Consider the following 16,561-nt stretch of genomic DNA (forward strand, 5'->3'; position numbering starts at 1 on the left):
TAAAGCCCCATTCTCCCCGATTTTTCCTCCAGTCTACTTCACCCTCTTCCTTCCCGGATCACCTTGGGTGGGAGTGGGGTGGGGCAGGTACTTCTCTCCACAGCTGCAACCTTGTATATCCAAACCCATTAAGATGCTCTATAGGAAAATGGAAATTATAGGGCTAAGTAGTAATGTTTTCTTCCTGCTACATCTAAAATGGAGGCAGAAACTTACAGGAGTCTTTTCTTTCCCAAATGGGGCAGGTCTAGCTCTTCAACAGCACCCACTCCAAACCTCTTTCCAAGTTAGGGTTAGAGGAAAAGAAAAGCAGTGCTACCTCACTTGTCACCAGTCATGTGTTTGGCAACTTGGCATCATGGACTGGGAAGGTGTAGTTTTATTTTTTAATGAGGCTTGCCCATGCTTAGCAATTTCAGTTTTAGAGAACACGTCTCCTCCCATTTTCTTGGCATCACTTCCTCTCCTTGTAGAGATTGTCCAGTCATGGCAGAGAGAAAAGCCTTGGCAATAGGATAACGCCCTGAACAATTACCGGTGTTGAATTTACCAGCTCTACTGTATTTCATTGGATGGCCTTGGGCAAGTTAACTTCTTTGAGCCTCAGTTTTTTTTCATCTGTAAATAGGTATAGTCATGAGTGCCTTGCAGAATTGATATGAGGGTTGAAAGAGCTAACCGCACCTAATATAGTTCTGGCATGATGAAGCCCAGCAGCAAATGTTAGTTACCTTGTCTATATTCACAGGAGTGTAAGAGACACCCTGCAAGTAACCAAACATAGCCCTGTCCAATAGAAATCGAACATGAGCCCCAAATACATGCCACAGGTGTAATTTTAGGTTTTTTAGAAGCCACACTTTAACAAAGATAAACAGGTGAAGGTAATTGTAAAAATATATATGAGGCAACTGATCTGAAACATCATTTCAACATGTAATCAGTATCAAATTATTGAGATGTTGTTAGTCTTTTTGCTTTTTCTTTCACTTATTTACCTATTTGTTTTTTGCCTCCTAAGTCTTTGAAACCTGGTGTGAATTTTACAGTTATTACATGTCTCAATTTGGACCAGCACACTTCAAGTGCTCGATAGCCCCCCCCATGGGCTTTAGTTCTTATAACGAGACCGAATCCCTTTAGATTTTGAAATCTGACCTTTTTGATTCTATCCTATGGCACATTTCAAATTGTGGGAGGTGACTGGCCCCAGACCTGTTCCTTTAACATCACTATTTATAGTTGTCTCGGGTGTGACATAGTACACGGTACAGCTTATCCTAGAGCAGGAATCTCCGTGGGAGGAATGGCTGTCGTTCTTTTCCTCAGAACCTCAAACCTCCAGAGCATTGGGCTAAGTGGAGGGAGGCGGGAGGTGAAAACAATTAGGGCTGATAATAAGGCTCTAGAGGCTGGGGAAGAGGCCTTCCTGGTAGGTATACAGCTCTCTCTGACAAAAATCTTAGCAGCTTGAAAACTGACTCAGGGTCATTGTCAAGTTGGCTGTGGGTGGTGTTGATGTCAGCGGTGGGGTTGGGGGTGGGAACTGCTCCTTGGCCAACAGCTTGGATGGGTGAAGGCTGTACTAGATTTGCTGATGTAACAAACACCAAGCTTTCCAGATAAGAGGTAGCACCTTAGATGTCAGAGTCCACTGCCTGTAATATTCTTGCTCAGTTAATTATGGACCCTAAGTAAACATTAATAGGAACTGGTAAGATCATGTTTGGATGAAAATAAAAGAGTGGATTCTGACAAGTCTCTGTATAATTAACCTTCATTTTTTGGGGTGAAAGAGAACTGAATAAGGCCATTCATGTTACCTATCCTTGGTTCATGTTTTTAGATCACTTCACACCCAGGGACTTCAAGAATTTCCTAAATGGTATCTCTCAAAACAGTCTTTAATGTTCTTATGTTGTTGGCATTTTGCTGTTTCCTTCCCGACTGTTTTTCTATGTGATCTTTTCATAGCTGAGCTCAAATTTAATACATAGTTTTATATCTTGCTTTCACCCACTTATAATGTTTGTATTTGCCATGTTCTCATATAGACTTCATACAGTGAATTTTTAATGACTGTATAATGGTCTCTTGAGTTGCATGTGCCATGTTTTACTTAACCATTCTCCTTTAATGTTTTTTTTCTGGATATTATGACTTGATTTTGTTTCATAACACTTGAGCACATGAAACATTACCTTTCTTTATTGTTTTAAAATCAAATTAAATCTGGGTTTGAATTCCTACGTTGAGAGCTAGTAAGATGCCCACCAGCAACCATCACGGTGGGACTTTTTCCTGAGTGTGTATGCAGGGTATCTGGAAAATGCTTTGTGTGAAAGTTACGATATTTTTTACTCTAAGCAACACAAATCTACCCAGGCTGGCCTGAACTATAAAGGAGATGTACTAGCCTGTGAAACTGAGAGTTCACAGGAAACCTCAGGAATGGTGATTTGATTGCCTGATGATATGGAGGATCCAGGCTCTTGCCACTTCTGCTCTGCTTTCTCCACAGTCAGCTTTACAAAATGGCTATCAATTGATGCTTCCGTGTGTGTGTGGGTCTGTGTGTGTGTATCTGTGTGTGTGTGCATGAGTGTGCTTAGAAAGAGTGAAAGAGGGAGAGATTCTTCCAGAAGCTTCCTCTGAATAGCAAGCAAGTTTCTTTTACAGAAGCCCCTGGAAAATGTCTCCCCCTTTCTTAGTGGCCTCAACTGGGTCACGTGCCAATACCACGAGCCATAGCCAGTGGTCAGAATTAAGCTTGTTAGTTTTTCGGTTGAGCCACATTATGTCATTACTACAACCAAAGTGGGTTATTCCCCACCCAACCCCCAACCTCGGCCAAAGCACAGTTGCACTTCATGGTGAACTAAACAAAATGGAAGGGGTAGTTACCAAGAGGAGAGGGAATGAATTTACAGAGGCTACCAAAATGGCTCCTATAGCTTCCAACTTCTGTTTTCAGCCCTAGAAGCCAAAGCACCCTGCTGTACAGAACAGCTAATGCATTTCCCAAGGCACAGCAGCTCAAAGCTCAGACCCCAAGTCTCTGTTATCTTTAGGGTTAGCTACCCCCTCCTTTTGTCCCTTCAAGAGCACCAAAAACAAAATCCAGTTTTAATTTCTCAGTAAGTTATCCTGTCCCCCCATCCCTGTACTTAAAAATCTTTTCTGACCTCTTTTAGGGGAAGAGAGAGATTATTAAGACTGAAAACCCTCCATATCTAGAAATTAGAAAGAACCAGGATAAGTGGGTTTCAAGAGGATTGGTCCCATCTAAAACAATGTGTCAAGAAAATCAAGAATCCAGGCACTTTCAAGAATAGAGCTAATGCCTCAAATAACACACATATTTGATTAAAGGTATGAATTTAGTAAAATTTCTTGCTCCTCTAATTCACTCATCTTCACACTCTTACTTTCCACTTTTAAAATTAGAGGATTTTTAGGACCGTGCTTTTTCCAAACCCATAGAATGTACAATACCAGGAGTGAACAGTCATATAAACTATGGACTTTGGTTGATAATGATGTGTCACTGTAGGTTCACTGATTTTGGCAAAGTTTTCACTCTGGTGGAGGGTGTTGATGGGGGGGAGAGGTGGTGTGTGGGAGGGGGTGGGGGGATGTGGGAACTCAGTTTCCACTCAATTTTGCTCAACTTAAAAATGTTTTTTAAAAATGTATATTAAAAACAATTCAGGCTGGTATTACGAAAGGACATAGAGAGTCATGAGATGCAGATTCGAATCTGAACCATCACGTACAGGCCATGTAATCTTAAATTATTTTAGGCTTTCTGTGTCTTAGTTCGCTCACCTGTAAAATGTGGATAATATTCATCCATTAGATTTGCTGTGAAGAGACAACATAGGTACTTTCACAGAGCACACAGTAGGTGCTCCAAAAATGTTAGCTGAGAGTGAAGAAGCTAAGAGGAGGAAAAGACAGGAAGACCAGGATTTCATAAAGCCAAGTGATGGGTGGGGGCGTATTATAACAAGATCCACCGACCGGTGGTTGATGATGAGATAATCAGGGAGTATTTATTTCTTCATCTGTTCCAGTCCACTTTGGCTTTGGGCTTTATCAAATTATTACAATAGAGAGCTTGTGGGAAGGAATGCGATTTGGGGTGGCTATTGTTATTGTTGCTGGTTTTGATTTATTTAATAAGTATTTATTGTGACGTAAGTAGTGACTGGCACTTATGCTGGGCACTAAGGATGAAGCAGTGAATAAGCCAGACTTGGTCATAGGGCTGATGTCTAGTGCTGAAGACTCTAACAAAGTGTTTTGAGTGTTACAGTGGGAGGCACAGAGAATCAGGAAACCATACAGCAAGGGGAATGGATCGCCTTTGTGATCAGGGAAGGCCTCACTTATGTCTAAGTGATGACCATGCTACGGTCTGAGGCATTAACAAGAAGGACTAGGGTGCTTCTTTAGAGTACATAGCACAGGACATGGGTTTTCACACTTGAGCATGTGTCAGGATCACCTGGAGGGCTTGTAGACTAGTTAACCGTTACTGCATAACCGATTAACCAAATGTTAGCAGCTGGAAACAACAGGCATTTATTATAACAAACTGCGAGCACATCTATGGGTCAGGAGTCCAGGAGTTGCTACGCTGAGTGGTTGTGGCTCAGGGTCTCTCACGAGGTTATAGTCAAGGTGCAGGGCAGGAAAACGATCTGCTTCCAAGATCATTCTTGTGGGTGTCTCCACAGGGCTGCCTCACAGCAAGGCAGATGGCTTCTGAGAGAGAGCAAGAGCGAGCTACGGAGAGAGATGGAGACGGAGGGAGCGAAAGAGAGAAAATGCTAAGATGGAAGCCACAGTTTTTTAAAAATGTTGACATTATTATTAGTAGTAGTAGTAATTCATGTCCTTTAAATGTTCAGTAGTTATTCCATGGTTATAAAATGTCTTCATTGCTATCGTTTTAAAAATTATAGTTGATTTACAATGTTGTGTCAATTGTACTGTTCAGCAAAGTGACTCCATCATACATACATATATACCTTCCTTTTCTTATATTATCTTCCATCGTGGGCTACCTTAAGAGATTGGATATAGTCCCCTGTGCTAAACAGCAGGACCTCATTGCTTATCCATTCTAAATAGTTCTTATCTACTAACCCCAATCTCCCAGTTCATCCCACTCCCTCCCCTCTCCCCCTTGGCAACCACAAGTCTGTTCTCTGTGAGTTTCGTTGCTATCTTAAATATGTTCTTTATGGTACTTGAATATTTTGATTTTACATTTTGTAAAGGCAGTACCAGGAGGCATTGCTTTTTCCAGTTTTATTGAGATATAATTGACATAACATTGTATAAATTTAAGGTGTACAATATAAGGATTGATAGAGGTATATATTGCAAAATGATTACCACAATAAATTTAGTTCACCTCTATAAACTCACATAGTTACAACAAATTTTTTCCTTGTGATGAAAACTTTTAAGATCTGCTCTCTTGGAGACTTTCAAAACTCCCAGTTATAAGATAAGTAAGTTCTGGGGGTATAACATATAATGTGATGACTACAGTCGTTAATACTGTATCATATGATTGACATTTTTAGAACAATTTCAGATTTACAGCAAAATTGAGAGGACAGTAGACAAAGTTCCCATGTGTCCTATACCCAGTTTCCCCTATTACTAACATCTTGCATTGGTATGGTACATTTATTACAATTCATAAACGTATGTGTTTTTTTGTTTTTTGTTTTTGTTTGTTTTTTGTCTTTTTAAGGCCACACCCATGGCATATGGAGGTTCCCAGGCCAGGGGTCTATTTGGAGCTGTTGCTGCTGGCCTACGTGACAGCCACAGCAACGCTGGATCCTTAACCCACTGAGCGAGGCCAGAGATCGAACCTGCAACTTCATGGTTCCTAGTCGGATTCGTTTCCTCTGAGCCACGACGGGAACTCCACAATTCATAAACATATGTTGATACATTATTATTAAACACATCTGGTCCAAAATCCATCCTTTATGCAGAATTTCTTACTTTTTATCTAATATCCTTTTATCTGTTCCAGAATCCCATCCAGGAGAGCACATTATATTTGGTTGGCATGTCTACTTAGCTTTCTCTTGGTTGTCACAGGTTTTCAGATTTTCCCCGTTTTTAATGACCTTGATAGTTTTGAGGAATATTGGTTAGGTATTTACAGGACAGAAGTTGTATTATAACCTAATCTTTGAAGTCAGATCCCATCACTTTTGGCCATCTTCTATTGGGTAGAAGTACTACACCTAGCCCCTACTGAAGGGGAGGAGAATTAAGCTCCATCTCTGGAGGGGAGGAATATTAAAAAAAATTGTGGGAGTTCCCGTCGTGGCTCAGTGGTTAATGAATCCGACTAGGAACCGTGAGGTTGAGAGTTTGATCCCTGGCCTTGCTCAGTGGGTTGAGAATCCGACGTTGCCGTGAGCTGTGGTGTAGGCTGCAGATGTGGCTCAGATCTGGCGTTGCTGTGGCTGTGGTGTAGGCCGGTGGCTACAGCTCTGATTAGACCCCTAGCCTGGGAACCTCCATATGCCACAGGAGCGGCCCTAGAAAAGGCAAAAAGACAAAAAAAAAAAAAAAAAATTGTGGCCGTATCTTTAAAACTCCCATAGCTTATTAAAACTCCCATTGCCAGGTCCTATCCCCAGAATTTCTGATTCAGTAGGTCTGGGGTGGGTTCCAAGACTTTGCATTTCTAACCAGTTCCAAGGTGACACTCCTGCTGGTCAAGGGATCTCACTTTGAGAGGCACTGGGGTCAGGGCCTGGGCAAGACTTTGATATGTAAAAATAATTGGGAAAAGCTCATCAAGATCTATTTATTTCTCTCAAGATCCTTCTTTTATAACTATAAGCAGCACTGAAATCAACCCACTGGTATAGCTTCTGGATTTTGCGAGGTGACATGAAAGTATTAGCTACACACACACAGAGTGGATAAAGGGGGTACAATAATACCATGTATTTATATTAAACTCGATTTATTTCATTGGCTTTGTCACAAATACCAGGGAGAGAAATCAGGTATCCCCATAAGACGTAAGAAGTAACTGGGGGACTTCCCATCGTGGCGCAGTGGTTGACGAATCCGACTAGGAACCGTGAGGTTGGTCCCTGGCCTTGCTCAGTGGCTTAAGGACCCAGCATTGCCGTGAGCTGTGGTGTAGGTCCCAGATGGGTATTCAGCTTCTTCCTGCTCATTGACTCCCACACCTGTCACCAAGTACACTCTGCCTCCAGGTAGCACCTGGGAAAGTCACTGGAGGAACCACAGGCCAGAAGTCTTTTTGTTTGTTCATGTACACCAACAGGATTGCTTAGCTCTGCTGACAAAGCTTCTGGTTAAAGAGATTGTTAGTATGTCTTTTTGGCTTTTGTTCATACCACCACCAAGATGACCAAGATGTACTTGAAAATCTAGAAGTGAGGGATATCACCACTGGATATCTTTGAGGATATGTACTACTTTTCTCCTGAAGTTCAGAGTAAAGATGCAGGTATTAAGCAAAGAATTGGGTGTATAAAAACCCAACAAAAGTACAAAAGCTAAATAGCTGCACACCAATAATCTTAGTGAGAAAGCCAGTCCAATCAGACCAAAGGAGTGGTTTCCAGTTACATTTTTTAACTTTTTCCTAGAGAACATTCTACCTTTCATTTAGTGGATGTTTATACATTGCCAAAAATAAAGCAAGTTTTGGTGGAAATGGTTAAAGCAAGGTGTACTTTATACCTTCACATTAGGGAATAATGATTTCATATATTGAACCCTGAGTTCAAGTTCACTCTTACACAAAGAATACCTAATATTGCGTAACTGTAAGACATAGTGTAAGCACTGACTCCTGTCCAGAAGTAGTGGTGCTGGTACTGGTGAGGCACGAAGGAGTCAGGGGGCTTTTCTGCGGTGGTGATGGAGGTGAGGGGGTATGAAAGATAGGGCCAAAGACCTTAAATTTGATCCTTTCCAATGGTAGTGGTGGTGGGGACATGAAACAGAGAGACAATGACCTTACAATTAACCCTGCCCAGCGGTCTTAGGGGGAGAGCACAGGGGGTGAGGGAGGTACTAAGTGAAGTGTCAGCGACCTTATAATTGATCCTGTTCCATGGTGATGGTGTTGATGACATCAGTGACTTAATTCTTGCCCAAAGTTGTTGGCCCAGGCGGGAGGGTAGGATGAGACGGTTGGTGGGAACCAGGGACGGGGAGCCACGAAACAAAGTCAGTGACCTAACAATCCTGGGCAAAGTGTTCCAAAGAGTGGAGGCGAGGGGAGGTGGGGCGGCATGGGTAGAAGCATGAAACACGACGTTATAATGAATCCCATTCAATGGTGAGGAGCGGACAGGAATCCGAATCAGTTAGTTTATTTCTGCCCAACGATGGTGGTAGTGGCAGAGGGCATGAAACAGCCACTATAGCTAAGTGGCAAACAGAAGATGAAAATCAAAGTGTCAAGATGCAACGAATACCCTGAAGTGCAAGTCAGCCCACCCAAGGAAGGTCTCCCGGAAGAGGTGCCTTCGGTATAGAGGGCCTTGAGTGGTGCATCGTATCGGATTCTGGGCGAAGACTCTGGGCCTCCTCCCAGTCCCCTAGCGCCTCCGCCACGTTTCGGCCGCGCAGGACCCAGCAGGGTATACAGCCCAGGGTAGCGGCACTTGCCAGGCGGGTCTGGGTCGCAGAAGTCAAGGAGGGAGGCGCCTACACCCGGCGGCACTTCGGCAAAAGAAAGCGAGTGCGGCAGCGGCCAATCAGCAGCCAGCGCGTGCGGCCACGCGCCCCTTGCGCCCCCCGCGTCCCTCGCGCGCCGCGTACGTGCTGCGGCCCCGCTCCGCCCCCGTGGGCGGAGCCTGCGGAAGCCGCGGGCGGCCGGCTACGGCCGGGTAACTGCTGCTGCTGCTGCTGCTTCTCTGCTGCTGCTCCTGCTGCTCCTGCTGCTGCTTCTGCTGCGGCGGCTGCCCCCGTGGCGCCGAGGCCGAGACTGAGGCCGGGGCGCGCGTTTGGCTAACGTGCCCAACCCGCGCGGCTTGGCTGCACCGGTCCTTGCGGCCGCCTGGGTGTCTCGGCTGGTCTCTGCGTTGCGCCGGTGAGGATGCGGCTGTTCCGGTGGCTGCTGAAGCAGCCGGTGCCCAAGCAGATCGAGCGCTACTCTCGCTTCTCGCCGTCACCGCTGTCCATCAAGCAGTTCCTGGACTTCGGTAAGTGCGGGCCCGCGGGCCCCCACGGCCGCCACGGTTCCCTTGGCCCGGGAGCACGGGGCCGCTGCCTTCCGGGCCCGCCACCGCGGGTTTCTGGAGCCTCCGGGCAAAGTCCGTGGGAACCGCGGGCGGAGCTCCGGGATGCCCGGGGGCTCTCCCAGGGGCTCGGATTTCGGGGCGCGGAGGGGCAGGGCCTGGCACCCGCACACCCGCTGGGGTTCACCGGGAAACACAGAAACCGCGTTCAAGGAGCCTGATCCGGGGCGGCACTCCACAAACCTGCCATCATTAGTTTCAAATCTACTTGACACAGACCTCACCGCCCTTAAAACTTCGGAGCGGAATGTGGGTAGCTTTTAAACGGTTTTTAATTTTAGATTTTTTTAATTGGGTAAGAGCTGTGTAGAAACACCTTGAGGTCGAATAAATTATGCAATGGTATTTTGTTCTTTTTCTGCCCTAAGGTGCTTCTGTGGGGCCGGAACGACAGGACTCGAACTGCTGTCCTGTTGGTGTTACGGCAGTTAGAGGCCTGGGCTGCAAACCCCTTAAATGCTGGGGAAGAGCGGACATGTGGGCGCCTAGCGTCAGATCAGGGTCTGATACAACCCGGGCTTCGGTGCCAGCACCTTTCGTCGCTCCTCTCCTTTTGTGTCCCACCCACCTTCTCCCCTGTCGGGTGGGCTGGTGGGCAGCTTCCACGCATTGAGGTGGGAGCGCAGAAGACCCGGCCTCCCACCTGCCTGAGGCCTAGCTGAGATGAGAATAGATTCCAGGACCTTCTGTTAACTGGATCGTGTTTCTCCAGAGTGGTGCCGTTTCAACCGCGGAGGGAACACTCGCAGTTGCTGAATGCGAGGGAGCTGGTTGAGAAACACCCGAAAGTAAAACAAAAGTGCGCACCCAGGTATCAGCACGGAACGCGGCCTCCTGGAAGGAAAAGAAAATGGAACAGCAGCAGAGATGTTCTCAGCTCTCAAGGGAAAATAATGGGGCGGCTGTTCATTTAATGAATTTTTCGTAAATGTCAAGGGATGGTGTCATGTGGGCCTAAAAAATCTCAGTGCAGAATAGGTGGCATGTTCCTTCGTTAGGGAAAGAGCCAGTATGCCCACTGTGGTGTTGTCCATACCTAAGGTGGGATAGGAGGAGAGGAATAAAAGTTGAGACCAAATTAAATTTTCAGAAACCAATTTGCCAGCGAAGGATAAGGAAAGTCAGATTTCAGTGAGATGTTGATCTTTGCATCTTAAGCTTCACTCCCAAAAGCTTTTCAGTAGTTTTGTTCTACCCTCTCTGGTCGCTGGTGAAAATTTTAGAGGTTTGAGGCAGCTCCCAACTTCAGAGTTTAGGAAGAGAATGTCGCTGTTGCTATAAATAGCATGTCTTCCATCCCTCATTTATGGTTTAGAGAGTTTCTGAAGGTACATAAGCTTTTCACTCGGGTGAACTGAGACAGGTTAGTTCACAATAAAAGGAACAAAAGGAATCCAGAGACTCCCAGTTGCTTCCCTCCACCCTCAGAGTTGAAGCCATAGTTCTCATAGCTTGATGAAATTTGGTTGATTTATTTCTATTGCAGCTAGTATCTGCCCATGTTAATAGGTGTCTTGGCAGAGATGTTATTTGAGGAGGGAAACCACAGTGGGAGATAGTGTTATCATGGAAAACCCATGGGACCATTATCTGGAAACAAATGTTCCGATTCTTGCTATGCCACTGACTCAAGAGCTTGGCCTTGGCGATGGGACTGAACCTCCCTCGGGTTGTTTTTCCTTGGCAATAAAATGCATGGATTGTATAAGGTCATCTCTAGAGCACAGCTCCCAAATGGTGTGATCCTAATTTCAAAGGAGAAGGGATGAGCTTTTTAAGCAGAAAATGACCAGATCTTTGAATAGGTATTTCCCATAAAAGGCTTCTGACCTATTTTGGGAGCAGTGGAGGGGCTACTCTAATCTAGGATAATGGAAGAAGCCTAATAATTGAAGTCTCTTCCTTATAAGGAAGCTCCCAGAAGCACTATATATAATTGTAGTGGAATTTGCTAGAAACTCAAGCCTTGTCTGTAATGCCCAGAGCTGAATCAGGTGGCAGGCAACCTATCTTTAATGGCAACAGCTAGCAAACAGTTGTCACACAACGGCCATTTCAACTTCTGCCTGTCTCCTGGCTCTTCCAGATCTTGATAGAAGTCCGATTTTGGCAAATGATGTGGGAGTTTGAGAATTTCAGATGGGTGTGGGATATTTTTAAGGTGAGAAGGAAGACGAGGAAAGAGGCTGTGTGCCCCTGAATGATTGGAGAACACTGCAGGGGAGGGCCACCTCAAACGCTTACAGGCCCCAGGTGGGGAGCAGCAAATGCCTTCATGAAGTTGGCTTTGGAAGGGGGTCGGGGAGAAGACCGCCGACTTTTGGGTATATGCTGGCTCCGGGGGGAAGCTGATTGGCATCATTTCAGTGTATTTCAAAAGACCCGGGGCTCAAACAGAACAGATGCATGGACTGTGTTGACCCACAGACTACCGCTTTGTGAGTTTCTCCCTGGCTACTTTACAAAGGGGAGGAGACATGAAAAAGGATATAATTTCATGCTTCCAGTATTTGTTAAAACCACACCAACAAATTGTGGTTTCTATGGCCACTGAAATGGCTTTACTAGGCTAATGTATCCATACTGATAAATGAGATGATCTTTCTTAAGACGGAAGGTTCTTAGTAACTGCTTGTTACTTCAGAAGCAGTGATTTTATTTGAAGGTAGCACTCCCAACATTTTAGGACAGGCCATTGTTGCAGGGGTGGGGTGGGAGGGTGTCCTATGCATTGTGGGAGGTTTACTAAAGCACCATCCCCTGCCTCTACCCACTAGGAGCAACCCCCCCCCATCCCTCCACCCAGGAGTTTCGACAACAAACACAGACAGTGCCATTTCCCTGGGGGTGGGGGTGGGGGCGGGGGTTGTGCAAAATAAATCACTGTCTATTGAGGACCTCTGCTGTAAAGCATTTAGACGAATGGTTTTCCTGCCTGGACCCCATCCCCCAAACTTTACTATAAATGTTCTGATCGCAGGGTACAGGGCATAGGTGTTTTGGGTCGCTCTTAAGCATAACCAGGGTTGAGAACCACTAATTAGATGATCTTCTGGATCTGAGTTTCTGTCCCCCTTTCATCTGTGGGCCATATTTCTCCATGCCTTTTAAGAGAAGAGTTTCTTGAGCTCAGTCTTTACTTGAAAAGTGGCCTTCCACGCAGTAAGCAGGTGTCATGAGAATAGCAAGCATTCTAATGAATTATGAGTTTATAAAGGGTGGGATTTTTAAAAATATTCTTTTCGTTCTGAGATTATAGTTACGGCGTTCCAGATTCAGAAGATGCAAAAGGACATAGAGCAGTTAGCTTCCTACTTCTGTCCAGTAGCCTCCCAGTTTTTAAGTAATGACATCTTGTAATACTTCTGTCTGTACCATGCTTTTAAAACTTAATTCCTTGAACAGCTTTCTCTGTTGGTATCTTCAGAACTTCCTTTTTCTTTTTTATGGCTTCCGAGAATTTGTTTTTATGGATGTTCTGTATTCATTAGCTAACTCCCTGTTGATGGCTAGTAAGTTGTTTCCGCTCTTTGCTGTGACAGCCAGTGCTACGGGGAATTATTGCATTCTTCATTTCATGCCTGTGCGAGTGTATGTGGAGGACAAATTCCTAAACGTGGTCTTTCTACACGAAAGGCTATATGCATTTGAAATTTTAATCCTTTCATGAAATTGCTTTACATCGAGGTTATCTGTTTATCCTCTCACTAGAAATTTCTGAGAGTGCTTATTTTGCTAGACTTTCACATTGTTGTCCAACTTGTGATAAGTAAAAAAATGCATCTAGGTAGAATCTTTGTCTCCTTGAGCAAAGAAATATTTTTAATTGAAGCGTAGTTGGTTTTATGATATTACAGTAGTTTCAGGTGTACAAATTTAGTGATTCATTATTTTATAGAGTAAAAAATTTAAAATTTTAGCTTCTTATTATGGACAGTTTTAAGCATGTACAGAACTAGAATGAGTAGTATGCAGCATGCCTGGGTTCATTCTGTTGATACTCACGTGCTATTTATGGATGTTGTGTGTCTGCAGTATAGTAGATTTTCTTAGCGGTGTCACGCTTGTTTCAGAAGCAGTACTTTTTTTCGTTTTCTTTTTTTTATTACTCAAATGAATTTATCACATCTGTAGTTGTATAATGATCATAACAATCCAATTTCACAGGATTTCCAGAAGCAATACTTTTTTCTGCACTAAGACCAGTTTATCTTTTTTTTTTTTTTTTTTTTTTCCCCAGCTACACCCATGGCACATGGAAGTTCCCTGGCCAGAGATCAAATCCGAGCTGTAGCTGCAACCTTTGCTGGATCCTTAAGCCACTGAGGATCCTTAAGCCACTGAGCCACAGCAGGGAGTCCTAGGACCAATTTATCTTTTGAACTATCTGTTCTTTAAAGATTTGGTAGAATCCACCCGTGAAACCTTTTAAACCTAGCATATCTTGGTGACTATTACTCTTTGACAGGTTTCTCTGTTCTGTGGTATTGATCTGTATAGATTTTCTGTCTCTTTTAGAGTCCATTTTGATATATTTCTCTAGAAAATTACTGTAGTCCTCAAGGTTTTTAAGTCAGTTTGCATAGCGAGATAGTAGTCTCTTAGTCCTGATTTTCTCTGTGGCTGTTCCCTGCTTTATTCCTTCTAAGGTTTTTTTCCTCACCCACTCTTTCTTGATTAGATTAGATTAGGGGCTGGTTTACAGGATTGGACTCACTTACTTGTTTTACGACTTTAGTTTTCTGGTTAATTAATGTTTACTTTGACTTTACTAACTCCCCCTGATCTCCTAGGTGTCCTTATTTTTTTTTTTTTCTTTTTGAGTGGGAAGATTCTTGTTTGTCGTTTACTTGAGTATTTAAGGCTACAGTCATTCTTCCAAGCACTGGGTTAGCAGCTGATGTGTACAGTATTTCATCCTTTTTCCCTCCCAGCTCTTCTGTGAACTGAGTTGAGTTTTCACATCTCCAACATAGGCGCACCCTGTGTTTTAACTTTGTCGATGGCTAGTTTTGTTGCATTGTGATCAGAGAATGTGAGCTGAATGATTATGTGTTTAATTTATTGATATTTGCTTTGTAGTCCAATCCGTGCCCATTTCCTGTCACTGTTCTTTGGGCAGCAAAAAGAAGGTTATGTTCTCTGCTCAGGTTATGAAGCCTGATATATCAAATCTACCATATTAATTATTTTTTTTTGGAGTTTTCTATGTCTTTACTTTTATTAAGCTACTGGATGTGTCATGGACCGAGAGATGTTCGAGTCTCCTAATAATATGATTCTCTTTCTCCAGCTGTCACTTGTGGTTTTTCCTTTAATGTTACGTTTGCTGCCCAGATGTCCTTAGCTGTCATGTTCTCATTGCGAGGTGCACCCTTTAGGATACAGAGCACTGCCCTTTTACTAGTTCAATGCTTTTTGGCCTGGATTCAACCTCATTCAGATCAGGATCCCTATTTCCTCAGCATTCCCGTCCTTTTATTTTCAGTCTTTCTGAATTACTTTGTTTTAGATATTGTCTAATAGCACGAAGTTGGATTTCGCTTTGTGAGTCAAACTTTTTCTTTTATGCGGTTAAGGTTGAAGCAGTTTATATTTGATATAACAGATCTGTCATCTGTAATGAAACACATCTGATTTTCGTTTGCTGTCTGTTTCTTTCATTTTTCTGCCATTTTACATAGCTTGCTTTGTTTTGTTATATTTCTTTTAATAATTAGGTTTGACTTTTTGGCAGGGATTACCTTCATATTTACTTATTTAGATCTTCTTTGTTTAGTATGGTCACCACCAGCTACTTGAACCTGTTGGGCACTTGAAATGTGGCTAATATGACTGAGAAACTGAACTGATTTGATTCAAACTTAAAAATGATACTTGGTTCAGTTAATTGGAAAACTTTTAAGTATGTTTAACACAATTTCGATATGTGACTCTAACTGCAAATTTGATGAAATCTAATTATAGGCCAATTATTTCTAATAGAAATTTACCTTTGAATTGAGATATATGTAAGAAACACACTGAATTTCAAAGACTTAGTATAAAAATAGTAAAACATCTCAATATATTTTTGTATTGATTTTATGTTGAAATGGTAATTTTGGGGGGCATGTTGGATTAAATAAAACATTAAAAATTCCACCTCTTTCTTTTGATGGTCATATGGCTGCAAGGAAATTTGAAGTTACATGTGTGATTCACATATTTCTATTGGAGGCTTCAGACAGTCTATCTTCCTTGTTAGGAGTAATGGACATATCACATTTTGGTGCTCAGGATAAAAGTTTATGGATTTTATTTCTCAATATAACTTTTTGTTTGTTTGTTTCCTAAACCTGTTACTCTCAGGAATTTTGGATCAATTTATTGTCTTTGGCCGTTACTGTTATGGTGGTTCTTTGTGATATTTGCCAAGCTTGAGGTCTTTTATTAAGTAGCTGTGATGAATTCAAAGTTCTCTTAGTGATGTAAGAAAAGGAGAACTCGGACTGTATGGCATAATTAGAGACTGACCCTTCTGAATCTTGAGGGAATTCATAGGTCGTGATTCACACTTGCATCTGGCTGTGCTTGTCATCTTTCAGCTTCACCCTGTCCTGTCCTCCTGGCTCCTTCATTAATCACTCTGATCCCCTCCCTGCAGACTGACTTCCTACCTGTTTTATTTCCCAGTTCCTTTGTATTTGTCTTTTGCACAGCTGCACTTGTATTAAAGGTATTTTGCTCCTGGCTCTGTTATTATTATTATTATTTTTTCTAAACTCTGTCTTTGCAGAGGGTGGACACTTGGCTGTTCTTTGTAACCTCTGACAGCTTCCTCAGCTGTTGGCTTTCTGCACAGAGTAGGCGCTCCGTAAGTGGTGATTATTGACTCCATAAAAAGGTTATTAAACATTATGTCGCTTTAGTTGTTACCTAAGTTTAAACTTCTATAATGTCCTCACATTTAAGTATAGCGTCGCTGAAATCAAACCACCAGAGGACAGGTTGTCTGACAACTCTGGCTTCTTTTCACAGGAATGGTTTCTACCATAATTACACTTGTTCTGTAAACCTTGGAGCCTTTCGCTATTGGAAGGCAACAGCCAGTTTCCCTGTTTTTACCCTTCGTGAGGTTTGAAGGCCCAGCTGCCGTCTGTTTTCCTTTAGAAAGTATTTTAAGATTCCAGTACCCACTGAGAAGTTGACGTGGGTTCCAAATGACTGCTCTTTGAAAAGTCCTG

General features: G+C 43.2%; 1 protein-coding gene across 5 annotated transcripts in view; it reads left to right on the plus strand.

The window, feature by feature from the left end:
• PDK3 (pyruvate dehydrogenase kinase 3) overlaps positions 1 to 16,561 on the plus strand; it is a 112,288-nt gene that overhangs the window by 23,533 nt on the left and 72,194 nt on the right. The window contains exons 1-2 of one of the 5 annotated variants that reach the window (XM_021080537.1): positions 7,754 to 9,239; positions 10,048 to 10,146. The exons of 1 other annotated variant lie outside the window; for it this stretch is intronic. Coding sequence is in view for 1 of the 4 variants with exons in the window: in XM_001927439.5 (XP_001927474.1) it covers positions 9,134 to 9,239 (106 nt within the window). In the remaining 3 variants the exon portion in view is untranslated. Of the gene's footprint in view, positions 1 to 7,753; positions 9,240 to 10,047; positions 10,147 to 16,561 lie in introns of those variants that run through there. 3 more of the 5 variants (XM_021080536.1, XM_013986015.2, XM_001927439.5) reach the window with 3 other exon arrangements.

The sequence above is a fragment of the Sus scrofa genome, chromosome X (genome assembly GCF_000003025.6).
Source record: "Sus scrofa isolate TJ Tabasco breed Duroc chromosome X, Sscrofa11.1, whole genome shotgun sequence".
Taxonomy (NCBI): domain Eukaryota; kingdom Metazoa; phylum Chordata; class Mammalia; order Artiodactyla; family Suidae; genus Sus; species Sus scrofa.